The sequence below is a fragment of the Xenopus tropicalis genome, chromosome 2 (genome assembly GCF_000004195.4).
Source record: "Xenopus tropicalis strain Nigerian chromosome 2, UCB_Xtro_10.0, whole genome shotgun sequence".
In the NCBI taxonomy this organism is placed as follows: domain Eukaryota; kingdom Metazoa; phylum Chordata; class Amphibia; order Anura; family Pipidae; genus Xenopus; species Xenopus tropicalis.
Window position 1 is genome coordinate 158,269,313 of NC_030678.2, and position 24,813 is coordinate 158,294,125.

Consider the following 24,813-nt stretch of genomic DNA (forward strand, 5'->3'; position numbering starts at 1 on the left):
ATCTGCCTATAATCCCCTCTAATGTACTTGTACAGAGTAATCATGTCCCCTCGCAAGCGCCTCTTTTCCAATAATAGTTTGGTATAGTGCGGTGAGGGCACAATATAGAAGTGGCGCCACGAATGCAGGGTATTAAGCGCTAAGTCATGTTAAAGCAGAGGTTTACGTGTGGGAACTTTTAAGTCTTTTTTTATCCCACGAAATGGGCTGTTGCGTGACAAGATTTAATGGGTTAGATCTTATATAAAAATCTGACCCCTTCCCCCCAGGCTGTATTTATCATATAGGCACTCAAGGCCCTGTACCTAGGCATGGGGGGCACAGGTGCCTATATGGCATCAAAAAATATCATTCTCCCTGCTGTACCTGGAGGGCTAAAGTGCATATGATGTCACTAACTACTGCGTACTATGGGGCATATTTATTATGCTGTGCAAAAACGGCAGGAAAGTTCGCCACACGTCGCCAGGTGTAAAATCTGAGTAATTTTTTTATGCGTGTTTTCTTCCACCAGAACTTAAAAATAATGGCGTAATATCCGGTGTTCAGACAGCAATCTTTTCCATTTATTTTACACAGCTTGTTTTCTTTTTATTTTACACAGCAATTTGGTAATTTAGTTTTACACAGTATAATAAATACGCTCCTATGTCACTGCCTGTGCACGTGCGTTGGGGCTTGTGGGCGGTTGCGCAGATCCGGTGCTTAGGGTGGAATGATGAATACAGTGCTGCTAATCCCCACAGCTGGAATGTTGATCAGATCAAGTCAGTGGGGTTTGTTCCTGCAGCTACATCTGACACTTGTATTTCAGTGAGAAGAATAAAGTCTGTCAGACACCATCAGATTGTATCTGGTCAGGCGCTGCATGCAGCGTTCCCTTTTAACAGCTGTGGCACGTTGGATGGCAAAGCTTTCATGTAGTTTATACATCAGATTTTTCTGAGTGCCATTATATATTGACCCATGCTTCTTTTTTTTTTTTGATCCAACACCATACTACAAAATCAGCCATGGAGTTTACTCCTAGGCTTATGACACACCAGGCTGATTCTTGGCCCAAGGATAAACGCAGGCCAAGAAAGGCTCCTAAACAACTATTAGGGGTTGTCTACAACCATCTGCCTACATTCTATCCAACAGTTATAGCTTCTTCCCTTAATCCCATCTTGGCTTATTATACCCACTATCCCACAGTTACAGCTCCTTCCCTTGACCCCATCTTGGCTTATTATACCCACTAGCCACAGTTATAGCTCCTTCCCTTGACCCTATCTTGCTTTACTATATGCATTATCCCACAGTTACAGCTCCTGGGAAACCATCTTGCCTTATTATACACACTATGCCCAGTTACTGCTCCATCCCTTGACTGCATTTTGCCTTACAGCTCCTTCACCTGGTACCATCTTGCCTTACTGTACACACTATTGCGCCTTTCCCTAGCACTATTTTGCGTTACTATATGCACTGTTCCTGAGTTACAGCTCCTATCCCTGTTACCAACTTGCCTTACTATACACACACATACAGCCTTGTATAATACTGGAAGTTGGTATATTAACATATTAGATTCCCTATTAATAACACTGGCATCGGGCAGGCCAGTAAATGTTGGTACAGGTTCTGCATTTAACTCCTGGAGGACACACAGAATGCACTGTAACCTGAACTCTGGGCAATATACCCATCTGTACTTGTGCTTTGTCTGTAGGCGAATTTCTGGTGCAAAATTAGTGAAATGGCAAGAAATGTGGATACTGCATTTTTGGACGTGACCGTGACTTGTTTGACGCGACCATTACTTTTTTGCGACAACTGTAACTTTTTCTCCCTCGCTAAATCTTTTCTTGCTGTGAATTTTCGCAGTAGTTTCGTGAAAAATGTTGCCAATGACAAAATGCAGCATATCGTGCCAAATCCATGCTTGCATCACTATTGGTGCCTGTACATGCATTTGGGGGCAGGGATAAACAAATTGCTGGCAGGTGGGTGCCACTATACATATTTGCTGACTCTTACCATCTGCATTTACTCTTAGCAGCTTATCTGGCCAGGAGAAATTAAGACATTAGGGTACGATGAGTCTGATTAATCCCAAAGCTAATTTGCCCTTAACCTAACCCATAGAGCAGAAAATGCCTAGTGGTATGCTATTTTTTAACTAATAGAAAGTACGTATAGTAATGCTGCAGCAGTGCTGTAACAATAGAGGATGCAGACCCTGTGGTTGCTGGGGGGGGGGAATGGACCACTGTCTGCTTCTATTGCTCCACATATTGCTGGCTCTCAGGTATAAGATTGGGTGGGGAGACAGGATTTATATGCAATTGAGTGGGGGATGCACGTAGGGGCAAGGGGGGCTGGGTAGGTTTTACAGCTAGAACCTCCAAAGACATATTGATGTCTTTGACACACTGTTAGTTTTCTTTGGGGTTGTGGTATAAAGTGTTTATTACTAAATGGGTTTTGGAAGTACATATAGTCTAGTAGACTTTAACAGGATAATGAAAAAATATTCATCTAGTCTTCAGTTTGACTGATAAACAGATTAAAGGAACATTATTATTATTAACTAGTTAAAGGGTCATTGCTTCAACTAGTGACAGATTTAAGAAATAATGCTCCTGTCATGTCAAATGATTAGTTCAAAAGTTGCTGCTTGTTGGAACCAGATGAGTATTCTTCCTGATAATGCCAGTCTCACAATATGATTTCTGAACATGTATAGAAGGATAAAATGGACGCTCACATTGCAAATAAATTCTATTTAATCATTTGTCTCCCATTTCTCGATGGTAACTTCTATCCTGCTATCTGGATGCTGTAGGCGACAAGCCCAGTATATGTGAATCCCAGGTAAAATGTGATGTTTTCATTGCCGTGAGGCACAGAGGAATAGTTTAGGGGCAGCACCTCAATGTGGTTCTTACTGCTGGGTCTCATGGTATAAACCTTGCCATTTTCTGTAAAGCCAGGCACTTTCTTTAAAGTGGTCTGTAGCATTAGTGTATTTTTCGGATCTGTGTCCCATTTGAATGCCCGTTCATTTAAAGGGCCAGAGAGGTGCTTCTCTATAGTACTCCTGTGTTTAAATTTCTGCAACCCGTAGCCATGGCCAAGAAAGAAGTGCACGTTGGTCCTTTTCTTCCTGACAGGGACGTTTTTAAGCCTTTTATCGTGTAGTCGCTTTGCTGTTTGGCCTGCAGCTGTTAAGGTATTGTCTCCATATTTTTCAGGAAACTTGTCATCGGGCCAGTAGAGCATGAATATTAGAAAGTAGGCACTGGGGGGAAACTGCTTCTCCTGGTTCAGAAATCGTTTGCAAAGATCTCTGAGCTTCTGAAAGGGCAAAAGTTTTGGGGACTCTGAATTCACACACCCTAAAGCAATATGGCACATGATGTAGTTGATCAAATCTATATCATCTAGTGAGTGAGGTCCAATATCTTTTGGGTAATTATCTATGATACTCTCCAGCTTTGCTGCTGGCCTTTCAGTTTTTGGATCTGACAGTAAGGCAAGAATAGTAGCAGCACTTCCACCCCCAAGATGATAAATCCTCATCTTCTGAACAAATTCATTTACAGCGTGTAAGTTGGAATCACTCACGTTCGTCAAAAGCTGGTTACTAAAATACTGGGAAAATGACCTTGTTTTTCTTAATAACCACCTTCTTGGGTTGTTGATATGATCATCACTTTTGTTAGTGGGCTCACCATCGTCCATTTTATCCATTTGGAAATACCCTACTTCTTCTGATATCCACTTTAGAGCATCGAAAATGTTTTGGTAAAGTCCTTTTAATTGACCATGCAGCCTGCTCCAAGGTACCTTTATTTCCTCAGGTGTATGGTCTGTCAGCAGGTACTCCAGCAGTTCTGTATTTTTGCTTTTGTCCTCTTTGGAAAATATTTCCAGGGTAGAGAGAAATTCTAGTAAACGACAACCTACCTCCACCTCTCCAAAGTACCCCAAATTATTGATTGTTTCTGTCTCTGATCCTGCTGCCCTTTCCGCTGCCCTGAAACATTCCATGGACCTGAGCGCAAGTCCAATCAAGTTGCTTGTTTCTTCGAATGAGATGTTGTTTTGGTGCTTTTTCATATTTACATTAAACCATTTTTTGTATACTTGGCCCTCTGTATCCAAAATGAAAGAGTCATTTGGTAACTTGGCTTTAGCTGTTTCTGCCCATTTTTTGGCTTCCTCAAACTTTTCATTGTTGTAATGTATCCTTGCCAGTTGCTGTGCAAAAAGCGGATATTTATCAAAATGCTCATAAGCGACTTCTAAGAGATTAATGGCCATTTCTACATTGTTTTCAGCTTTACAGACATGTTCTATTAAGGGAGAAAAGAAGCTGTCTACAATATCCCCTCTGCTTTTCTTGTGGCGTCTTAAAAACAATTGTCTGATGAACTTCACAAAATCTTCTCTGGCAAATCGGTGACAGAGAAGTGCTTTTTCATCCAGAAGGTCCATAGCAATCTTACTTTGAAGGTAAGTTCTGGGCAACTGAACAAGGATTTCCTCTGCAATTAGTGGGTGCAGGATGCGAATGCCTGAGATCCAAGTGGTGGACTCCCTTAATTCAATGAATAGTAATCGTGCCTGATTATTTAAACTGTTTACAAAATTATATTGGCTCAGTGACTCCATTCTTGACTTTTCATGGTCACTAACTGAGGAAGTAGTTTCGCTCCCCTTCTCTGAATGCTGTTTTGCTGATGACTTCAGTCGGCCCTGTTTTTTCAATTTACCCTTATTCAGATTATCTTTTTGTTGGCTCTCTTTTAGATAGGGCTTAATCCCAAGAAATTCTTCACAGTGTGAAAGTGAAATGTAAGAATTTTGAACATAATGGTTCAACAGTGCAACATATCTTATTAATCTTGTGACATTGGAAGAGTGATCAATATCATGCATTACATTTTTAACAAAGTCTTTTAGGTATTTCTCCTCAAATCCGTGACTCATTAAGACAAAAGTAATGATAAGTTCAGATGAGAAACTTGCAGAAAGTTCTTCAGCTTTTGCTTTAAATAGCTTTTGCTCCTTGCTGTTGAGTTTGTGAGTGATTGCAACAGTGTCGTGAGAAGAGGCAGCACAAAGCTTTTGGGGGTCATTAGACCTTTTGCAGCTCAGAAGGATAAAGCGTGGCTTTAAATTGTTCATTTTTTTATATACCATAGCTTCTCCTAAGTCATGCCTTAAATCGTCAATATACTCTTCATCGCAGTCCTCAAGAAGAAGAAAAACAGGAAGGCATTTGTTGGGCTCCTTTTCTTCATACTCACGAAACCTTATGATGTGCTCACAGACTTGTGCAACTGAATAGGAGGAATTTACTATGGCGCATCTCAAATCATTTTTGTATTTCCAAAGAATCTGCCTTGCTACAGTGCTCCCTCCACTGCCTGGCTGGTGAGCAATGTTTATTCTAGCTACTGGGAGCTTTACTGTGTTTTTGTGCAAGATATCCTTGAGAATCTGTTCAACCTCTGTGCATCCATTGCGCTCAATAACGGTTCCAAATTGATTGTGTTCTGCAAGCCATAGATGTTTCCAGCTAATCTTCCCTCCTTGATAAAATGAGCTTTCAAGTTTCTTCAGTTCTTCTTTGTCCATCTGGTCTATGTTAATGTTGTTGCACTCATTTACACATAATATATCAAGTGAGGGCATTCTCTCCTCTTCAGGAACAGTCAGAACGCACAGCCCATTTGTGGAAACAGGCAGGTTTCTCTGGTAATCTGTAGTAGGCATCATTGCTTGGATAGTAGCATCAATGTGACTTAATTGCATGCCCACAATGCTTCTCTTTTCAAGATCTTCCCTCGGACAAGTCTCTTGTGCTAGTTTGGCCCATTTCTCATACTGCTCTTTATTCTCTGCAATGCAAAGCATGTAATCCAGGCCATTCATCTCTCTATAAAACTCATAGAAAGCATCTGCTATTGGCTTTTCCACAGGGGACATCAGCATGAAGAGAACAATGAAAGAAGCCCTGGTAATGATTTCTTCACAGATAAAAGAAACTGCCCTATTTAAGTATTTCCCTTTAGTCCTGATCCATGTATATTCATTACAAGGCTGGTCTTGACCTAGAAAGTTTGAGCGTCCATTGCAAAATATCCAAGAGGTTTGTCTAAACAAGCACAGGTTGCTAATGATCTCGTCCTTACTCCTTCCACATTCATTAGAGTAGCTCTCTAGAGAGTACATATTGGTGGCGTGGAACTCTTTGAACTTAGAACAGAGCCCAATGCTGTCAGAATCCGGATCAAAATCAAAAACACATAATATGTTTAAATGCATCAAAAACTTAAGGTGCTGCATATGGTGTTCTCCAAACTTGTTTGTGACAATCACATACCAGTGGGAGCCATCAAAATATTGCTTGCCGTTGGTAATAAGCACAGACAGCTTTCTGCCCAAGTCTTCCACAGCCTTGGTCTCAGAGGTGACCCTGGATTCTGCTTCCTCCCTGCGAGAGTCTGCTTCCTGTAACCTTTGCCTAAATGCACTCAGTTCCTCTCCTGTATTTACAGGCTCCGACTTTGTTCCATTTCGCTCATAAGTAGTTGGTTCTTTGTAACGAATCTTATTATTATCAGTGATGTTAGGCAAACACACTTGGAACACTTTATCTTTTACATTGACCAATGAGGCTTCAATTTCAACCTCCACAACAAATCCCTTTGTATCAGAATCTTTGTCGTAGACTTCAATAAATATTGGGGGGCGAATACACAGCCTAGCAGCTGCAAATTCACTTGGGTTTTTGAAGCATTCTCTCATGTTATTTAATGCATCAACATACCAGTCTAGCTGGGTGATGGCAATGCCAACAATCTGCCCATGCTCATAGCCCTTATCCTCAACACTGTCCATGATACCAAAGTGTATTGTGCCATTGCTTCTTACATTCAGACAAGCAGTGGCAAATTTGAACACCTCAGCAGAGAACTTTGCCTGTAATCTCATTTTGTCCAACGTGGCTGCCGTAGCAAATGACTTGTATTCATGGCAAGGCCTGATTAGGTCAATAACTCCAGTCTCAGGAGACAGCCGCTGGTTTTTCATGTAGGTGAAAGTCTTGTCCTCCGTACCGAATTCCCGGAAGCTGCTCATTGTGAGTGGGTGCTTAGCATTGCCCTCGGAACTGGTACCCCCCACACTTACATTTTTACCTTTTTGTTTTTTCTTTTTCTGAGATGATGGTTGCGGCGGAGTTTCTTGTGAAACAGTTTCTTGGGATTCTGACCTTGAGCCTTGAGCAGGTCTTTCCACAGTCTCTTTGTCTTTCCCACTGGGGTGTTTGTCATTATTCCCTGACAGGAGCTTCTTCTGTTCAGCTGTTGTACTGCTCTGTTGCACACATAGTTCATCCCTACTAACCAGTAAGAGATGGATTTGTCCTGCTTTCATGCCAAGCTTTTTCAGATACTTTTCTGTAATTTTTTTCAGCACCGGTCCAGTCACCTCCTCTTCAAACATCTTGGCCACGTACTCTTCTTTTATTCGAATTGAATGCAGCCAGTCCCTGACATGGCTCTCAGTCCAGTCATCCAGAGGCAAGAGCTGGTAATCTGTAAGACATTGCTGGCATTTTAATAGAGATCCTTAATTGATTCACCACATTAGTGCAAGCTAGAAGGCTATATTTATTCTGCAGAAAGCTTTACCATACCTGAGTAAACAGCCCTAAAAGCTCCCTCCATTCGTTTAAGATAGCAGCTGCCATTTTAGCTTGGTCTCCTTAGCTTTCATGCTGCTGGTAGCATAGATCACACATTCTGATGGGAGGGGGAGTGAATTCTTATGGGGGGAGGGGAGGAGAAGGGATAGAGGAGAGAGCTGCACAGACTGCAGCCTGGGAATGAAGGGTTTTTCTGAGAAAGGAAGTCTGATACCAAAGAACATATTTACACAAAATAAGAAATCCTGCGTTTCTTTTGATAGAGGACTTCTTTTGATAGAGGTGCAGCTTTTCTGTGAGTGCTTATGGCTGTATTTACATAGACCTTTCTGATAAAGCTTCCTTAGTTTTTACCTTTACTTCTCCTTTAAGGAGGTCCTCACAAAAAGCCTAAAGTAAACTGTGAATAGGTCTTTTATTTTATTAAAAAAAATATTGCCTGCATTTTATGAGAGCTCTTTATGAAATCCTACAGTACAACTAATCTGAAAAGTGCACTTATAACTAATTGCATCACTTTTCATGTTTGTGAATAGGATTGGCTCCAATTGATTAAAACTTAACCCTTAATTGATCTATTAATACTAAAAAATTCCAGTGGAATTATTATCAAAATGCCCTTTAAGAGGGACTTGGATGATTTCTTGAACAAACATAGTATCCAAGGCTATTGTGATACTAAAATTGATGTTGGTATATATGGTTTATATATGTGAGTGTATAGATAGGTCAGTATGGGTCTGTATGTGAGTGGATAGATAGGTCAGTATGGGTCTGTATGTGAGTGTATAGATAGGTCAGTATGGGTCTGTATGTGAGTGTATAGATAGGTCAGTATGGGTCTGTATGTAAGTGTATAGATAGGTCAGTGTGGGTCTGTATGTAAGTGGATAGATAGGTCAGTATGGGTCTGTATGTGAGTGTATAGATAGGTCAGTGTGGGTCTGTATGTGAGTGGATAGATAGGTCAGTATGGGTCTGTATGTGAGTGGATAGATAGGTCAGTATGGGTCTGTATGTGAGTGTATAGATAGGTCAGTGTGGGTCTGTATGTGAGTGGATAGATAGGTCAGTATGGGTCTGTATGTGAGTGGATAGATAGGTCAGTATGGGTCTGTATGTGAGTGTATAGATAGGTCAGTGTGGGTCTGTATGTGAGTGTATAGGTAGGTCAGTATGGGTCTGAATGTGAGTTGATAGATAGGTCAGTATGGGTCTGTATGTGAGTGGATAGATAGGTCAGTATGGGTCTGTATGTGAGTGTATAGATAGGTCAGTATGGGTCTGTATGTGAGTGGATAGATAGGTCAGTATGGGTCTGTATGTTAGTGGATAGATAGGTCAGTATGGGTCTGTATGTGAGTGGATAGATAGGTCAGTATGGGTCTGTATGTGAGTGGATAGATAGGTCAGTGTGGGTCTGTATGTGAGTGTATAGGTAGGTCAGTATGGGTCTGTATGTGAGTGTATAGATAGGTCAGTATGGGTCTGTATGTGAGTGTATAGATAGGTCAGTATGGGTCTGTATGTGAGTGTATAGATAGGTCAGTATGGGTCTGTATGTGAGTGGATAGATAGGTCAGTATGGGTCTGTATGTGAGTGGATAGATAGGTCAGTGTGGGTCTGTATGTGAGTGGATAGATAGGTCAGTGTGGGTCTGTATGTGAGTGTATAGATAGGTCAATATGGGTCTGTATGTGAGTGTATAGATAGGTCAGTATGGGTCTGTATGTGAGTGGATAGATAGGTCAGTATGGGTCTGTATGTGAGTGGATAGATAGGTCAATATGGGTCTGTATGTGAGTGTATAGATAGGTCAGTATGGGTCTGTATGTGAGTGTATAGATAGGTCAGTATGGGTCTGTATGTGAGTGTATAGATAGGTCAGTATGGGTCTGTATGTGAGTGGATAGATAGGTCAGTGTGGGTCTGTATGTGAGTGGATAGATAGGTCAGTATGGGTCTGTATGTGAGTGGATAGATAGGTCAGTATGGGTCTGTATGTGAGTGTATAGATAGGTCAGTGTGGGTCTGTATGTGAGTGGATAGATAGGTCAGTATGGGTCTGTATGTGAGTGGATAGATAGGTCAGTATGGGTCTGTATGTGAGTGGATAGATAGGTCAGTATGGGTCTGTATGTGAGTGGATAGATAGGTCAGTATGGGTCTGAATGTGAGTATATAGATAGGTCAGTATGGGTCTGTATATGAGTGGATAGATAGGTCAGTACGGGTCTATATGTGAGTGGATAGATAGGTCAGTGTGGGTCTGTATGTGAGAGGATAGATAGGTCAGTGTGGGTCTGTATGTGAGTAGATAGATAGGTCAGTATGGGTCTGTATGTGAGTGGATAGATAGGTCAGTATGGGTCTGAATGTGAGTATATAGATAGGTCAGTGTGGGTCTGTATGTGAGTGGATAGATAGGTCAGTACGGGTCTATATGTGAGTGGATAGATAGGTCAGTATGGGTCTGTATGTGAGTGGATAGATAGGTTAGTATGGGTCTGTATGTGAGTGGATAGATAGGTCAGTATGGGTCTGTATGTGAGTGGATAGATAGGTCAGTGTGGGTCTGTATGTGAGTGGATAGATAGGTCAGTATGGGTCTGTATGTGAGTGTATAGATAGGTCAGTATGGGTCTGTATGTGAGTGTATAGATAGGTCAGTATGGGTCTGTATGTGAGTGTATAGATAGGTCAGTATGGGTCTGTATGTGAGTGTATAGATAGGTCAGTATGGGTCTGTATGTGAGTGGATAGATAGGTCAGTGTAGGTCTGTATGTGAGTGGATAGATAGGTCAGTATAGGTTGTGTGTGCTGGGTTTACTTGGAAGGTTTGAAGTTGATGGACTCTGGTCTTTTTTCAACCCAGTGTAACTATGTAAAAATAGGAGAGAAATTATTCAGCATCTTTGCAAATGGAACGGAAAAATGGTACAAGAGGAGCTTTTTAAAGCTAGGTCCATGCTGACAAAATAAAGGGGAAAAAATAAATAAATATGTGCCTCTCCAACAAGCCCACATTACAACAACTGTTGTTTTCAATATTTCAACATGGTGCGGGGTGGAGAGGAGCCAGGTGGCAGGGAAAAACAGCTGGGCAATGTACCTGTGCAGTATAGCCTGGGGCAACTGATCCCCAACCAGTAGCTCGGGAGCAACATATTTCTCACCAACCCCTTGGATGTTGCTCCCAGTTGCCTTATTTTTAAATTCCTGGCTTGGAGGCAAGTTTGGTTGCATAAAAATCAAGTGCCAAAGAGAGCCTAAATGAGGCTGTCATTCCACACAGGGGAGACCAAATAGCCAATTGTGGCCTTTATTTGGCACCCACAGGAACATTTTTCATGGCCTAGGGATAACACACTGCTGTCTTGTTAAATAAAAAAGGGGAAGCCAGAATCCCTAGGGAGGGGTGAAGTTTTACAGTTGTATGTCAGGTTAACTAGAATTGCTAGGTTGGGATATTGTCTCCCAGTCTGGGTGCGTTGGTTATATAATAGTCCCATCTGGATCATACCTTCTTCCAGTTCTCCCAGGCACCCCTGATATTGGCAGTAATATATTCCATTTCCCTCATATCTTTCACTTTAATTAGTATATCTTTTAGTTTGGGAGGGTGCAGATTTTTCCACTGCGGTGTAATGGCAAGCCTGGATGCAGTTAGAATATAGTTTATAGTCTCTGTTCTGATAAAGTCTTAACAGAGCTAGCCTTCCCTACTAATGTTGTTTAAATATCTAAGTGGGTTTCCCTGGAAAAGATGTGGGATAGTAGCTCTTCCACTTCTTTCCATAGTAGTATGATTTTGGGGCATTGCCACATTACATGTTGTAAGGTTCCCATATGGCCGCATTTTTTCCAGCTACCTGGGAACATACGGCTGAGTTTCACAGAGGTGTCATGCCAAAAGAACATGGATTTATATATGCTTTCCTTCTGTCTGACACACGTTGCATTTCTTCAAGCATTATCCCAGAATTCTAGCCAGTCCTCTATCGGGAGAGTTGTAGAGGTAATCTCTTCCCATTTAAGCATACTGTATATGAGTGTTTGGGGAAAGGAGCTTCAGGTAGTGCGGCCAGGCTCCTATATATGATTGAGATCAGAGCTCTTTGGGGGAGCCCCCTTACACAGAGCCTCTCAAACAATGTGGTATAGGGAGGATTTTGATCCTTAGGGAGGCTGGTTTGGATAAAGTGGGAGATTTGGGTAAATTCGAAATACCATGAAGGGAGAATGTGGAATTGTTATTTTGTAAATGTCCACTGCTTGAGTGTCAGTGGGTTTAGGAAGTCATAGATTTTAAACAGCCTCTGGGATCCCCATTGTCTTTTAAATCATTCTGACATACCAGAGGGGAATGATGGGTTAGCCAAAAGGGGTATTAGCAGTGAATGTGAATATTTAGCTTTACACTGTTTTCAAATCATCAGGGTAAAATGCATCGGCGATAAAACCACTGGTTGCCCCCTTTCCCTAGTGTCCCATAAGAGAGAGTTAGGGTGTATGGAGGAAATCCAAAGAGATTCAATTTGTGCCCATTTACTGGTGGATGTATATGTGGTCCATCCTGGTATCTGACGCAAATGGGCTGCCTCTTAGTAAGCTAATATGTGGGGAACAGCTAAGCTACCTTGTGGCTTACTGCCCATCATGATTGTTCTAATGCTAATGGCCTCCTGCTGCACAAACATGGCTGCCCCCTCATAGGAACATGGGGGATCAGATAGGTAATTGTAAAAGCATTGGGCAAATATTTTCAAGGCAAAATTCTAAGTGGCTTGCAAAGACAATGTTATGATAGATGTAGAAAATGTATAATTTCTGGTGTCAGTATCTCTTTAAATCCCACCTTGGTTGTGTTCCTTTTATAAGCCCCTCTCTTTAACCCCCATAATTTGTTTAGTTCCAAAAATGATCAGATATACTAAAAGGATCTCTACTGTATCTTCGCAGGCATAATTAGGTTACAGGGCATGTTCTTCCGTCCTTTTTCTTTGTTTGCTGTTTACTAATGCAGGTATGGGATCCTTTATCTGGAAGCCCATTATCCAGAAAGCTCCAAATTATAGGAAGGCATCTCACTTAGACTCTATTTTACCCAAATAATTCTGTTTTTTAACAATCACCTTTTCTCTGTAATAATAAAGCAGTAGCTTGTTCTGCTTGGGTTTATTTCATGATTAACTATGGTGATCCAAAGTATGAAAACATCCTCAGGTCCCAGGATTCCCATAATAGATCCTGTGCCAGTAGTGTAAATGAAATGGGTTACTGAAGCCGATTGGGGGGATTCTTGGCTATTTTTGTACTGATATAGATGAAATGAGTTACTTACCCATTTGATGTAACTGTTCTTTGTTATTGTTTGTTCATTCAGGCTCTATGGAGTAAAGCAGAAAGTACATTTATAAAGGATCTGTGGGCAGTGACTGCTCCAATATAAGCCTTGTGGTGTCTACCCCTATACACCCCAGAAATATGAGCACTAAGTATATGAGCCCTTCACATGGTACAGAGATCTAATGTAACAAGAGCAATTGCATAAATTGGACACTGCTTTGGCTTCATATTTAATGCAGTTTTGTTCATGAACACTCCCCACATAAATGCAGTACCTGAAAGGGCAGAAATGATAGATGGGGTATTTTTATTTTGGGGTCCCACTTGCCACATACTTAGGTAAACCTATGCACATTGGGTATCAAACTGATATGGTATGGTGTTCATATTTAGGGTGTTTTATCTTGGTACCTAATACTATGTGGGAGATAAGATGCTGCAAAGTGAAAGCTTTGAGGGGATTGTTGAGCTGACTTGTTACTGGGCCCTACACTTAAGTAATTTCCGTAAATGATGCAAAATCTTACATCTTACTTTCAAAGAAACGTACAAACTCTACTGACCCCCCAATTAAAATACTGACGTTTTAGCACATTCATTATTTGTACTGTATTTATGAACTACTACTGACTAGTTATTAGGCCCCTAAACTTAAAGGAACAGTAACATCAAAAAATTAAAGTGTTTTAAAGTAATTAAAATATAATGGGCTGTTGCTCTGAAAAAAACTGGTGTTTTTGCTACAGAAAAGCTACTATATAAATAAGCTGCTGTGTAGCCAGGGGGGCAGCCATTCAAGCTGAAAAAATGGAGAAAAGGCACAGGTTACATAGCAGATAACTAGTAGATAAGCCCCATATAATGAGGGTTTGTCTGTTATCTGCTAAGTAACCTGTGCCTTTTCTCCTTTGAATGGCTGCCCCCATGGCTACACAGCAGCTAACTTAGCTGAGGCAAACACACCAGTTGTAGCAATGCAGGGCAACAGCACATTATATTGTAATTACTTTTATACGCTTTAATTTTTTGGTGTTACTGTTCCTTTAAGCAGTTTATGTCATTTATGCAAAAATGTCCCTAATTTCCATATTCAGCAATGACAATACAGAGTAGGGGCAGGTAGGTGCCCCCCCCCCCCATAAACTCAATGACTTTAGCACTTTAATCAATGGAACTCTTTATATGAACTGCTTATTACAGAGTAACATCAGATGTTTATATTGACACACAAGGGGTGTGGCCAAAATGTTGGTACTGTGTGCATTCATTCATGGGGAGCCCCATATAAATAACTTGTGTGGGCCCCAAAGTTTCTGAAGGCAGCCCCAAGTGGGAATGTACTAATGTGTCCCTGCCAGAAGCATTGTTTTTTTTTTGTTTTTTTTTACACAATATGTAAGGAAAATATGGGGGTCATTTTACATATAACTTGTCCCTTCCTCAGGGACTGTGTTTATATAGAGGAGGGGCCATTCCATCATAATTATACTTGTGTGATCTGCACATGGCTGCATATTAAGGACAACTTAAGCTTTTAGAAAAGTAAACATAATTTCAAGCAACTTTGGAACATCAATGTTTTAGTCCCTCCTCCCCTGGCATGATTTCAAATGATGCAAAAAGCAGTTATTACCTGCCTTTTTTTTGTACTTTGTACGCTGCCAGAATAAAGTTGCAGGCATTTTAGCTCCATGTCAGAGTACACAGACCTGTGTCTGCCCCTATGTATGCAGTGCTGCTCCCCTACCTGTCCCCTAACTTGTTGATTATTCAAATGCTTAAACTCTTGCACCCCTTGGTGTTCTTGCAGTTCTGCTTCAGGTCTTTGTAAATGCCCTTTTTTAGTCTGGTTTGCTCGTTGGTGTTGGTGTGAGTGGTATCACTGTGCCTAAAAGAGCATGCTGGTGCCTTTGGAAAGAAAGATATAGGTGCCTATTAGCAGGGCCGGAACTAGGGGTAGGCAGAAGAAGCAGCTGCCTAGGGTGCAACGATTGGGGGGCGCCAGGCAGCAGCCTCTCCTGCCTACCCCTACTACAGTTTAGCGTCGCTTCGCATCGCATACCGCGCCGCTTCGCATCGCATACCGCGCCGCTTCGCATCGCATACCGCGCCGCGCCCCCCCCGTGGGGGGTGCGATGTAGCAGTGCAAGGGCGAGGTAGCCGACCGGGTTGCCTAGGGCGCCCGGTCGGCTCGGCCCGCCCCTGCCTATTAGTCTGGGAAAGGATTTAAACAAATCCCTAACAATTGGACATCAATTATTTCACTGTCCAGAAGATCATCTATGTAGAATTTAATCTATTTATTATAATTTTTTTTGTGTAAGTATTATGGTCAAAGTACCACTCACCAAGGTAATAACAAAATATCTTTATTGTGTGCAGTTACAAATTATATGCAAAGTACAAATAGCCTCACAGGAATAATCTGTACAATTAATGCATATAAATATAATGTTAAGTATATGTGACATACTGTATGTGTATGTTTCATATATGTGTGTGTGTGCCTGGATGTGTGCCCATCTCTCAGGAAGAGAGATCTGTCTGTCCCTCAAGGGAAGAGATTTGTCTGTCCCTCCTGGAAAGAGAGCAAAAGAGAGACTTGTGTCCCAGAGTAAATGCCGGGTGTCAGTATGTCCCTACCCCCCAAGTATCTATAAAAGGCAAGAACATATGTTAAATGGGGTGCTCAGTCCTTTCCCAAATTAACTTACAAGTATGTGTGAATGGCAGGTATACATTTCATATGCTGTGGAATTATAATTCTGTGAAAATATTTTACAGTGTACAAGAGGAGATTTCACTTCCAGCAAGTTTAGCCCAAGTGCAGAACCCAAGATGCTGAGAGAAGTCTCTAAGATTTCCAGAATTTAATCACTGTACCTACAGGTATCTCTCCCCAGAGGTCACAGTACATGGTGCTGCCATTAGAAATAGGCTGAACAAGTGAATAATAAATATATAGATGAGGCAGGAGGAAACCATTGCTCCCTACAGAGGACATCAGGGCAATAATAAAGTTTGCTCATGGACACCCAAGCAAAGAGCAGGGCTTCTGGAACAATGTGCTCTGGGCGGACAAGGCAAAGATAGAACTATTTGGCAACCAGAAAACAGCATTTCATCAGAAGAACCTGATACCATCTGTAAAGCATTGGACAAGACCTATCTATCCACTCACATACAGACCCATACTGACCTATCTATCCACTCACATACAGACCCATACTGACCTATCTATCCACTCACATACAGACCCACACTGACCTATCTATCCACTCACATACAGACCCATACTGACCTATCTATCCACTCACATACAGACCCACACTGACCTATCTATCCACTCACATACAGACCCATACTGACCTATCTATCCACGCACATACAGACCCATACTGACCTATCTATCCACTCACATACAGACCCATACTGACCTATCTATGCACTCACATACAGACCCATACTGACCTATCTATCCACTCACATACAGACCCATACTGACCTATCTATCCACTCACATACAGACCCATACTGACCTATCTATGCACTCACATACAGACCCATACTGACCTATCTATCCACTCACATACAGACCCATACTGACCTATCTATCCACTCACATACAGACCCATACTGACCTATCTATCCACTCACATACAGACCCATACTGACCTATCTATGCACTCACATACAGACCCATACTGACCTATCTATCCACTCACATACAGACCCATACTGACCTATCTATGCACTCACATACAGACCCATACTGACCTATCTATCCACTCACATACAGACCCACACTGACCTATCTATGCACTCACATACAGACCCACACTGACCTATCTATCCACTCACATACAGACCCATACTGACCTATCTATGCACTCACATACAGACCCATACTGACCTATCTATCCACTCACATACAGACCCATACTGACCTATCTATCCACTCACATACAGACCCATACTGACCTATCTATGCACTCACATACAGACCCATACTGACCTATCTATCCACTCACATACAGACCCATACTGACCTATCTATCCACTCACATACAGACCCATACTGACCTATCTATCCACTCACATACAGACCCATACTGACCTATCTATGCACTCACATACAGACCCATACTGACCTATCTATCCACTCACATACAGACCCATACTGACCTATCTATGCACTCACATACAGACCCATACTGACCTATCTATCCACTCACATACAGACCCACACTGACCTATCTATGCACTCACATACAGACCCACACTGACCTATCTATCCACTCACATACAGACCCATACTGACCTATCTATACACTCACAGACCCATACTGACCTATCTATCCACTCACATACAGACCCATACTGACCTATCTATACACTCACAGACCCATACTGACCTATCTATCCACTCACATACAGACCCATACTGACCTATCTATACACTCACAGACCCACACTGACCTATCTATCCACTCACATACAGACCCATACTGACCTATCTATCCACTCACATACAGACCCATACTGACCTATCTATCCACTCACATACAGACCCATACTGACCTATCTATCCACTCACATACAGACCCATACTGACCTATCTATCCACTCACATACAAACCCATACTGACCTATCTATGCACTCACATACAGACCCATACTGACCTATCTATCCACTCACATACAGACCCATACTGACCTATCTATCCACTCACATACAGACCCACACTGACCTATCTATCCACTCACATACAGACTCACACTGACCTATCTATCCACTCACATACAGACCCATACTGACCTATCTATCCACTCACATACAGACCCATACTGACCTATCTATCCACTCACATACAGACCCATACTGACCTATCTATCCACTCACATACAGACCCATACTGACCTATCTATCCACTCACATACAAACCCATACTGACCTATCTATGCACTCACATACAGACCCATACTGACCTATCTATCCACTCACATACAGACCCATACTGACCTATCTATGCACTCACATACAGACCCATACTGACCTATCTATCCACTCACATACAGACCCACACTGACCTATCTATGCACTCACATACAGACCCACACTGACCTATCTATCCACTCACATACAGACCCATACTGACCTATCTATGCACTCACATACAGACCCATACTGACCTATCTATCCACTCACATACAGACCCATACTGACCTATCTATCCACTCACATACAGACCCATACTGACCTATCTATGCACTCACATACAGACCCATACTGACCTATCTATCCACTCACATACAGACCCATACTGACCTATCTATCCACTCACATACAGATCCATACTGACCTATCTATCCACTCACATACAGACCCATACTGACCTATCTATGCACTCACATACAGACCCATACTGACCTATCTATCCACTCACATACAGACCCATACTGACCTATCTATCCACTCACATACAGACCCATACTGACCTATCTATCCACTCACATACAGACCCATACTGACCTATCTATGCACTCACATACAGACCCATACTGACCTATCTATCCACTCACATACAGACCCATACTGACCTATCTATCCACTCACATACAGACCCATACTGACCTATCTATCCACTCACATACAGACCCATACTGACCTATCTATGCACTCACATACAGACCCATACTGACCTATCTATCCACTCACATACAGACCCACACTGACCTATCTATGCACTCACATACAGACCCACACTGACCTATCTATCCACTCACATACAGACCCATACTGACCTATCTATACACTCACAGACCCATACTGACCTATCTATCCACTCACATACAGACCCATACTGACCTATCTATACACTCACAGACCCATACTGACCTATCTATACACTCACAGACCCATACTGACCTATCTATACACTCACAGACCCACACTGACCTATCTATCCACTCACATACAGACCCATACTGACCTATCTATCCACTCACATACAGACCCATACTGACCTATCTATCCACTCACATACAGACCCACACTGACCTATCTATCCACTCACATACAGACTCACACTGACCTATCTATCCACTCACATACAGACCCATACTGACCTATCTATCCACTCACATACAGACCCACACTGACCTATATATCCACTCACATACAGACCCATACTGACCTATCTATACACTCACAGACCCATACTGACCTATCTTTCCACTCACAGACCCATACTGACCTATCTATCCACTCACATACAGACCCATACTGACCTATCTATCCACTCACATACAGACCCATACTGACCTATCTATCCACTCACATACAGACCCATACTGACCTATCTATCCACTCACATACAGACCCATACTGACCTATCTATCCACTCACATACAGACCCATACTGACCTATCTATCCACTCACATACAGACCCATACTGACCTATCTATCCACTCACATACAGACCCATACTGACCTATCTATCCACTCACATACAGACCCACACTGACCTATCTATCCACTCACATACAGACCCACACTGACCTATCTATCCACTCACATACAGACCCATACTGACCTATCTATCCACACACATACAGACCCATACTGACCTATCTATCCACTCGCATACAGACCCATACTGACCTATCTATCCACTCACATACAGACCCATACTGACCTATCTATCCACTCACATACAGACCCACACTGACCTATCTATACACTCGCATACAGACCCACACTGACCTATCTATCCACTCACATACAGACCCACACTGACCTATCTATACACTCACATACAGACCCACACTGACCTATCTACCCACTCACATACAGACCCACACTGACCTATCTATACACTCCCATACAGACCCACACTGACCTATCTATCCACTCACATACAGACCCATACTGACCTATCTATCCACTCACATACAGACCCACACTGACCTATCTATCCACTCACATACACACTCATACTGACCTATCTATACACTTACATACAGACCCATACTGACCTATCTATCCACTCATATACAGACCCACACTGACCTATCTATCCACTCACATACAGACCCACACTGACCTATCTATCCACTCACATACAGACTCATACTGACCTATCTATACACTCACATACAGACCCATACTGACCTATCTATCCACCACATACAGACCCATACTGACCTATCTATACACTCACATACAGACCCATACTGACCTATCTATCCACTCACATACGGACCCACACTGACCTATCTATACACTCACATACAGACCCACACTGACCTATCTATCCACTCACATACAGACCCATACTGACCTATCTATCCACTCACATACAGACCCACACTGACCTATCTATCCACTCACATACAGACCCACACTGACCTATCTATCCACTCACATACAGAACCACACTGACCTATCTATCCACTCACATACAGACCCACACTGACCTATCTATCCACTCACATACAGACCCATACTGACCTATCTATCCACTCACATACAGACCCACACTGACCTATCTATCCACTCACATACAGACCCATACTAACCTATCTATCCACTCACATACAGACCCACACTGACCTATCTGGCAAGGAAATAGTTAATATGCACTGGCCACGCAGCCTCCCCTTTGCCAGTTCAATCAAGTCACTCATACAGCTAGTACCTTTGCAAACCTTCAGCATTACCTGGTAGTTGAGCTGTGAGTGTTTACAATAGTTTCAAAACGTCAGCCTAGCAACTATTGTGCTGACAGTGAGTCAGACTTGTTACTTTGTTCTGGGTCTCAAGCAAGGGGGTCCTTATGACATTTGTTTACCTTTAAATGTTCAAATCTCTTTTGAATTTCAAAAGATTTTCTTCAAAATTATTATATTACTAGAATTGGGTCTATTAAAAGTGAATCCTTCATTAGCTGGCTCCTCAAATGTATAGACAGATTAAAAATAAGTGTTCAAATTTCCTGCTTTTTCCCCGTTCTCATCAACCAACTTACCCCCCCGTGATAATAAGGTTCTTGAAGGAAACTTGAACGCTTTAAAAGCACGTTTTTTCTTACCAACCTCGACACTAACACTTTTATTCAGCCATAAAGGTTTTGCTTTGCGATGCCTCTTCTTGCTTACAAGGGGGGTATACTGTTGTGTATACCTGCAAAGCAATGATTTAAAGATGTTCCATTTTCCTACTGTGTGTAACCCTATGAAAAGCCTTTCCCAGTTGGCACATTGCAGAGATGCCCTTATACTGGCAAAGTCTGCACGTCTAAAATCAAGCGTTTTAGTTACACCCTTATAGAGCTGTCTCTGCAGTATTATCTTGCAACCAGGCTCAGGCCAAGGGTGGCATTGTGAGCAGGTATGCTGGCCTAGGGCACTTGGTCTAAAACAAAAAGCGAGCAGTTTCGGTTAGTCAGAAAATATTTTTTCATTTAAAATTGTACCTCCCTCCAGCAGGTGCACTTATTTTGTAATGGCTCATGAGATCGGTGTGTCCTTGTATCACTACTGATCACAGGGGGAAGCTGCACAGAGACGGGATCAAAGTTCCCTGTACATACAGTCTGCACATAAACCGAGAGTACAATAATAGACGTGTGGCCCTCACTATGGGTGAATGAGGTAGGAGAAACTCCCCCCTTGCCAGTCCCTACAGTTTTACTACCCCAGGAAGCAAAACCAAGAGAGTTGGATCAAGGGGTAGCACTGTTGTAGGTTAGAATATGAAGGCACCTTTGGCATAAGAGAGTTTGGGCTTGATGTATTAAGGGGAAAAACATTAAAACAAATTGGTAAAGGGTAGAAATAGCTGGTCAATCAATTAATTCTTTCAATATTAATACTCCCATAAGCATATAATTAGATGGAGAACATGGCAGGAAAGGAAATCTGCTTTGCCCCTACAATAAGCAGCCGCTTACTGTATCCACCCTCAGCACCATGTATACTCACATTGAGGGGCACAGCATGGGATCATCTGGTGCAGTCGATGGACTCCTGGCCAAGGCTTTGTGTGATAGGGTCCGTGTCCTCTCTGCACTGGGAACAGGAAACTAAGCTCCGAGTATCTGTTATTTATCAGCCAGCCCACCCTCTGCCTCCCTGTTTCAGTTTCTCTTTCCTGATTCGTTAGGTGTGGCTGCTAGCTGGGAAAGCTCAAGGGCCCTGACAGAATTCTGTGCCACTGTCTAGGTATCAGCCCCCATATTCCCTCTTATTTCTTTTTAGTTGTGTTTCCTGTTGTGTGTACTAGTAAAGCTGGGGTGCAGGCATTTTCTGTCTGTGTGTGAGTTGCAAGGAGAGAATATATTAATATGTAATCACAGTATTAAAGTAGAAAAAATGCTGTAAACAATACCTCGCTCACTATGAAGCGTGGTCCAGGTGCGCCAGTCTCAGACCCTCAGCAAGGGGTCCGTGTACATCAACCACAAAAAGCGAGTTAGGCACTCAAATACCAGGAGGGCCACGAAGAAAGAAAAAAAAATAAATATATATATATATATATATATATATTATTTGAACATCTCTATTGCCTTATGTGTTTCATTCTTCAATAGCACTTCTTGGACTAAATGAAAACAGGAAATGGCTATTTATACAGGCAACTCCCACTAAAACACAGATAGAAAAGTGACAGAATATTCTCTTAAAGAGACGTCACATCTTTTTTTATGTACATAAATATACATCTATACAAATGTACAAAGATTATGAAACAAAATAGAAAACAGCTTTGAAATCATGTGCAGTTTACTACAATGTGATACATGCTTCCTAAGATAATGTTTTAGAAACATTTTTGCCTAGCCGTATACTATTTTGATGCATGTTTAGAAAGTTACAAACCGCAAAGAGCACAAAACAGAAATCTAGGCAACAACAATGTATTTATATGGCTAAAGCTACACATCGACAGATAATGTTGTTATTGCATACCAGCCATAACTTTCTTCGGGAATATATTTGATAAGTAATAAAGTGTAACCATCTGGGTTACACTGTACACTGGGTCCTGGACTGTACATAGTTATTCATATCAAGAACTGTTCAGGCAAAATTTCTGACAATATGCAGTTGCATGGACACTTCTAATAACTGGGCTCTACTTTGGAATTACCCTCTATATCAGAGGTGGGCAAACTACGACCTGCGGGCCACATCCGGCCTGTTGGCCTTTTTAATTTGGCCCACCGACTCCAGCCCCCTTAAAAGAATAATGGACCCTGATTGGCTGCACCCCATGCGTGCGCGTGACGTCAGCACACACGGGGTGCAACTGTATAAAAGGATGCAGCGAGGAGCCACGGGACAGAAGCAGCCAAGGACGGAGGAAGCAGTAAGTCGCTAGAGCAGGGAGCCGTAGAGAGCCGCAGAGAGCCGCAGAGAGCCGGGGGTGGGGGGGGGGAGAAGATGCTGGTGGGAGGATTTTGAGGAAAAGCTGGAGAATGCTGGGGAGTGGAGCTGAAGGATGTTGGGGAGGATGCTTCAATTACCCTCATATTAGTGGTTGAAATACTCTCAAAATAGATGCTTAATGGTACAAAATAATAAAAACACTATTCTGCTAGCTCAATATTGTTGACAGACTCTCTAATGCAAAGCTCAACAAAAGGCCTCATCTTCAAATTATCTGTGACAAATGGGAAGGCCAACTAGATCATGAGGAATTGGATGAGTAACTGACATCTCCAATATCAATTACTTGCTATAGAGATCACACGGTTCAAATATATCTTATATACAGGGTTTATTATTATCCTGCCAAATTACATAAATTATTCCCCACATCCCCCTCTGAATGTGCCAGATGCCATGTACAGCAAGCTACCATCTGTATCATTGGCCTTTGCGTTTGTCAGTCCATTCCAAGGTTTCCAAAAGTAATAATGTCCTTTTCTTTTGTGCTTTTCTTAGGTTACTAATGACTACAGGATCTCGTTTTCGACATATTGTACCATACAATAGTTACCGTAGTTTGTTAGTTAGTCAATAAGGTAGATAAAAAAAAAATATTCCTATGTGTGTGAATGTTTGAGTCTAAATACAGTCACGTGTTATGGCGCCGCACTGCTACGGGAGTGAAGTTGGGGAAATATGATAATGGTTTACAAAACACAAATTTTTGATATTTATTAAGAAATGGCAAAAAACTTTGGCATTCATTTTTCCTATTGACTGTAATGGATTACATAGGGTCTGAAGTGATGTAAAATAATGGCGTCAAATCCAGTGTTCAGATGGTGTCAAATAAAACACACCTTGATAAATGTATAAATTTGCCGTTTATTATACAGATTTTGACACCCTTTTTCTGGTGTTGTTTTACACAGTATGATAAATAAGCCCCTTACTGACTTTGGACTGTACTTGTATGTATGTATGTATGTATAACTTTATTTATAAAGTGCCACAAGGGTACGCAGCGCTGTACAGTCTTACAGAATACAAAATTACACACAGGGAGGACAAGTGATATAATAAATAAATACACTAAATACATATATGTATATATATATATATATATATATATAAGTGCCATGTGGTATGAGACACAGTAGGAAGGAGGTCCCTGCCCCGTAGAGCTTACAATCTAAGTGGTTGGGTAACATACAGGCACAAACTGGAAGGTAACAGTGCACCAGGTATGGGCATTTGGACTAAATCACAAGGCCTAAAGTATTGCTTATAAATAGTGATGAGTGAATCTGTTCCATTTTGCT

General features: G+C 41.9%; 1 protein-coding gene across 2 annotated transcripts in view; it reads right to left on the bottom strand.

The window, feature by feature from the left end:
• Positions 1–22,235, bottom strand: part of cenpj (centromere protein J) — a 39,358-nt gene extending 17,123 nt beyond the window's left edge. The window contains exons 1-3 of one of the 2 annotated variants that reach the window (XM_031897272.1): positions 22,043–22,235; positions 13,052–13,096; positions 2,771–7,595 (exon numbers count right to left, since the gene is read on the bottom strand). In XM_031897272.1, the coding sequence (XP_031753132.1) occupies positions 2,806–7,595; positions 13,052–13,055 (4,794 nt within the window). In that variant the 5' untranslated portion in view covers positions 13,056–13,096; positions 22,043–22,235 and the 3' untranslated portion in view covers positions 2,771–2,805. Of the gene's footprint in view, positions 1–2,770; positions 7,596–13,051; positions 13,097–22,042 lie in introns of those variants that run through there. The other variant, XM_031897274.1, reaches the window with a different exon arrangement.
• Between the last annotated feature and the right edge of the window lie 2,578 nt (positions 22,236–24,813).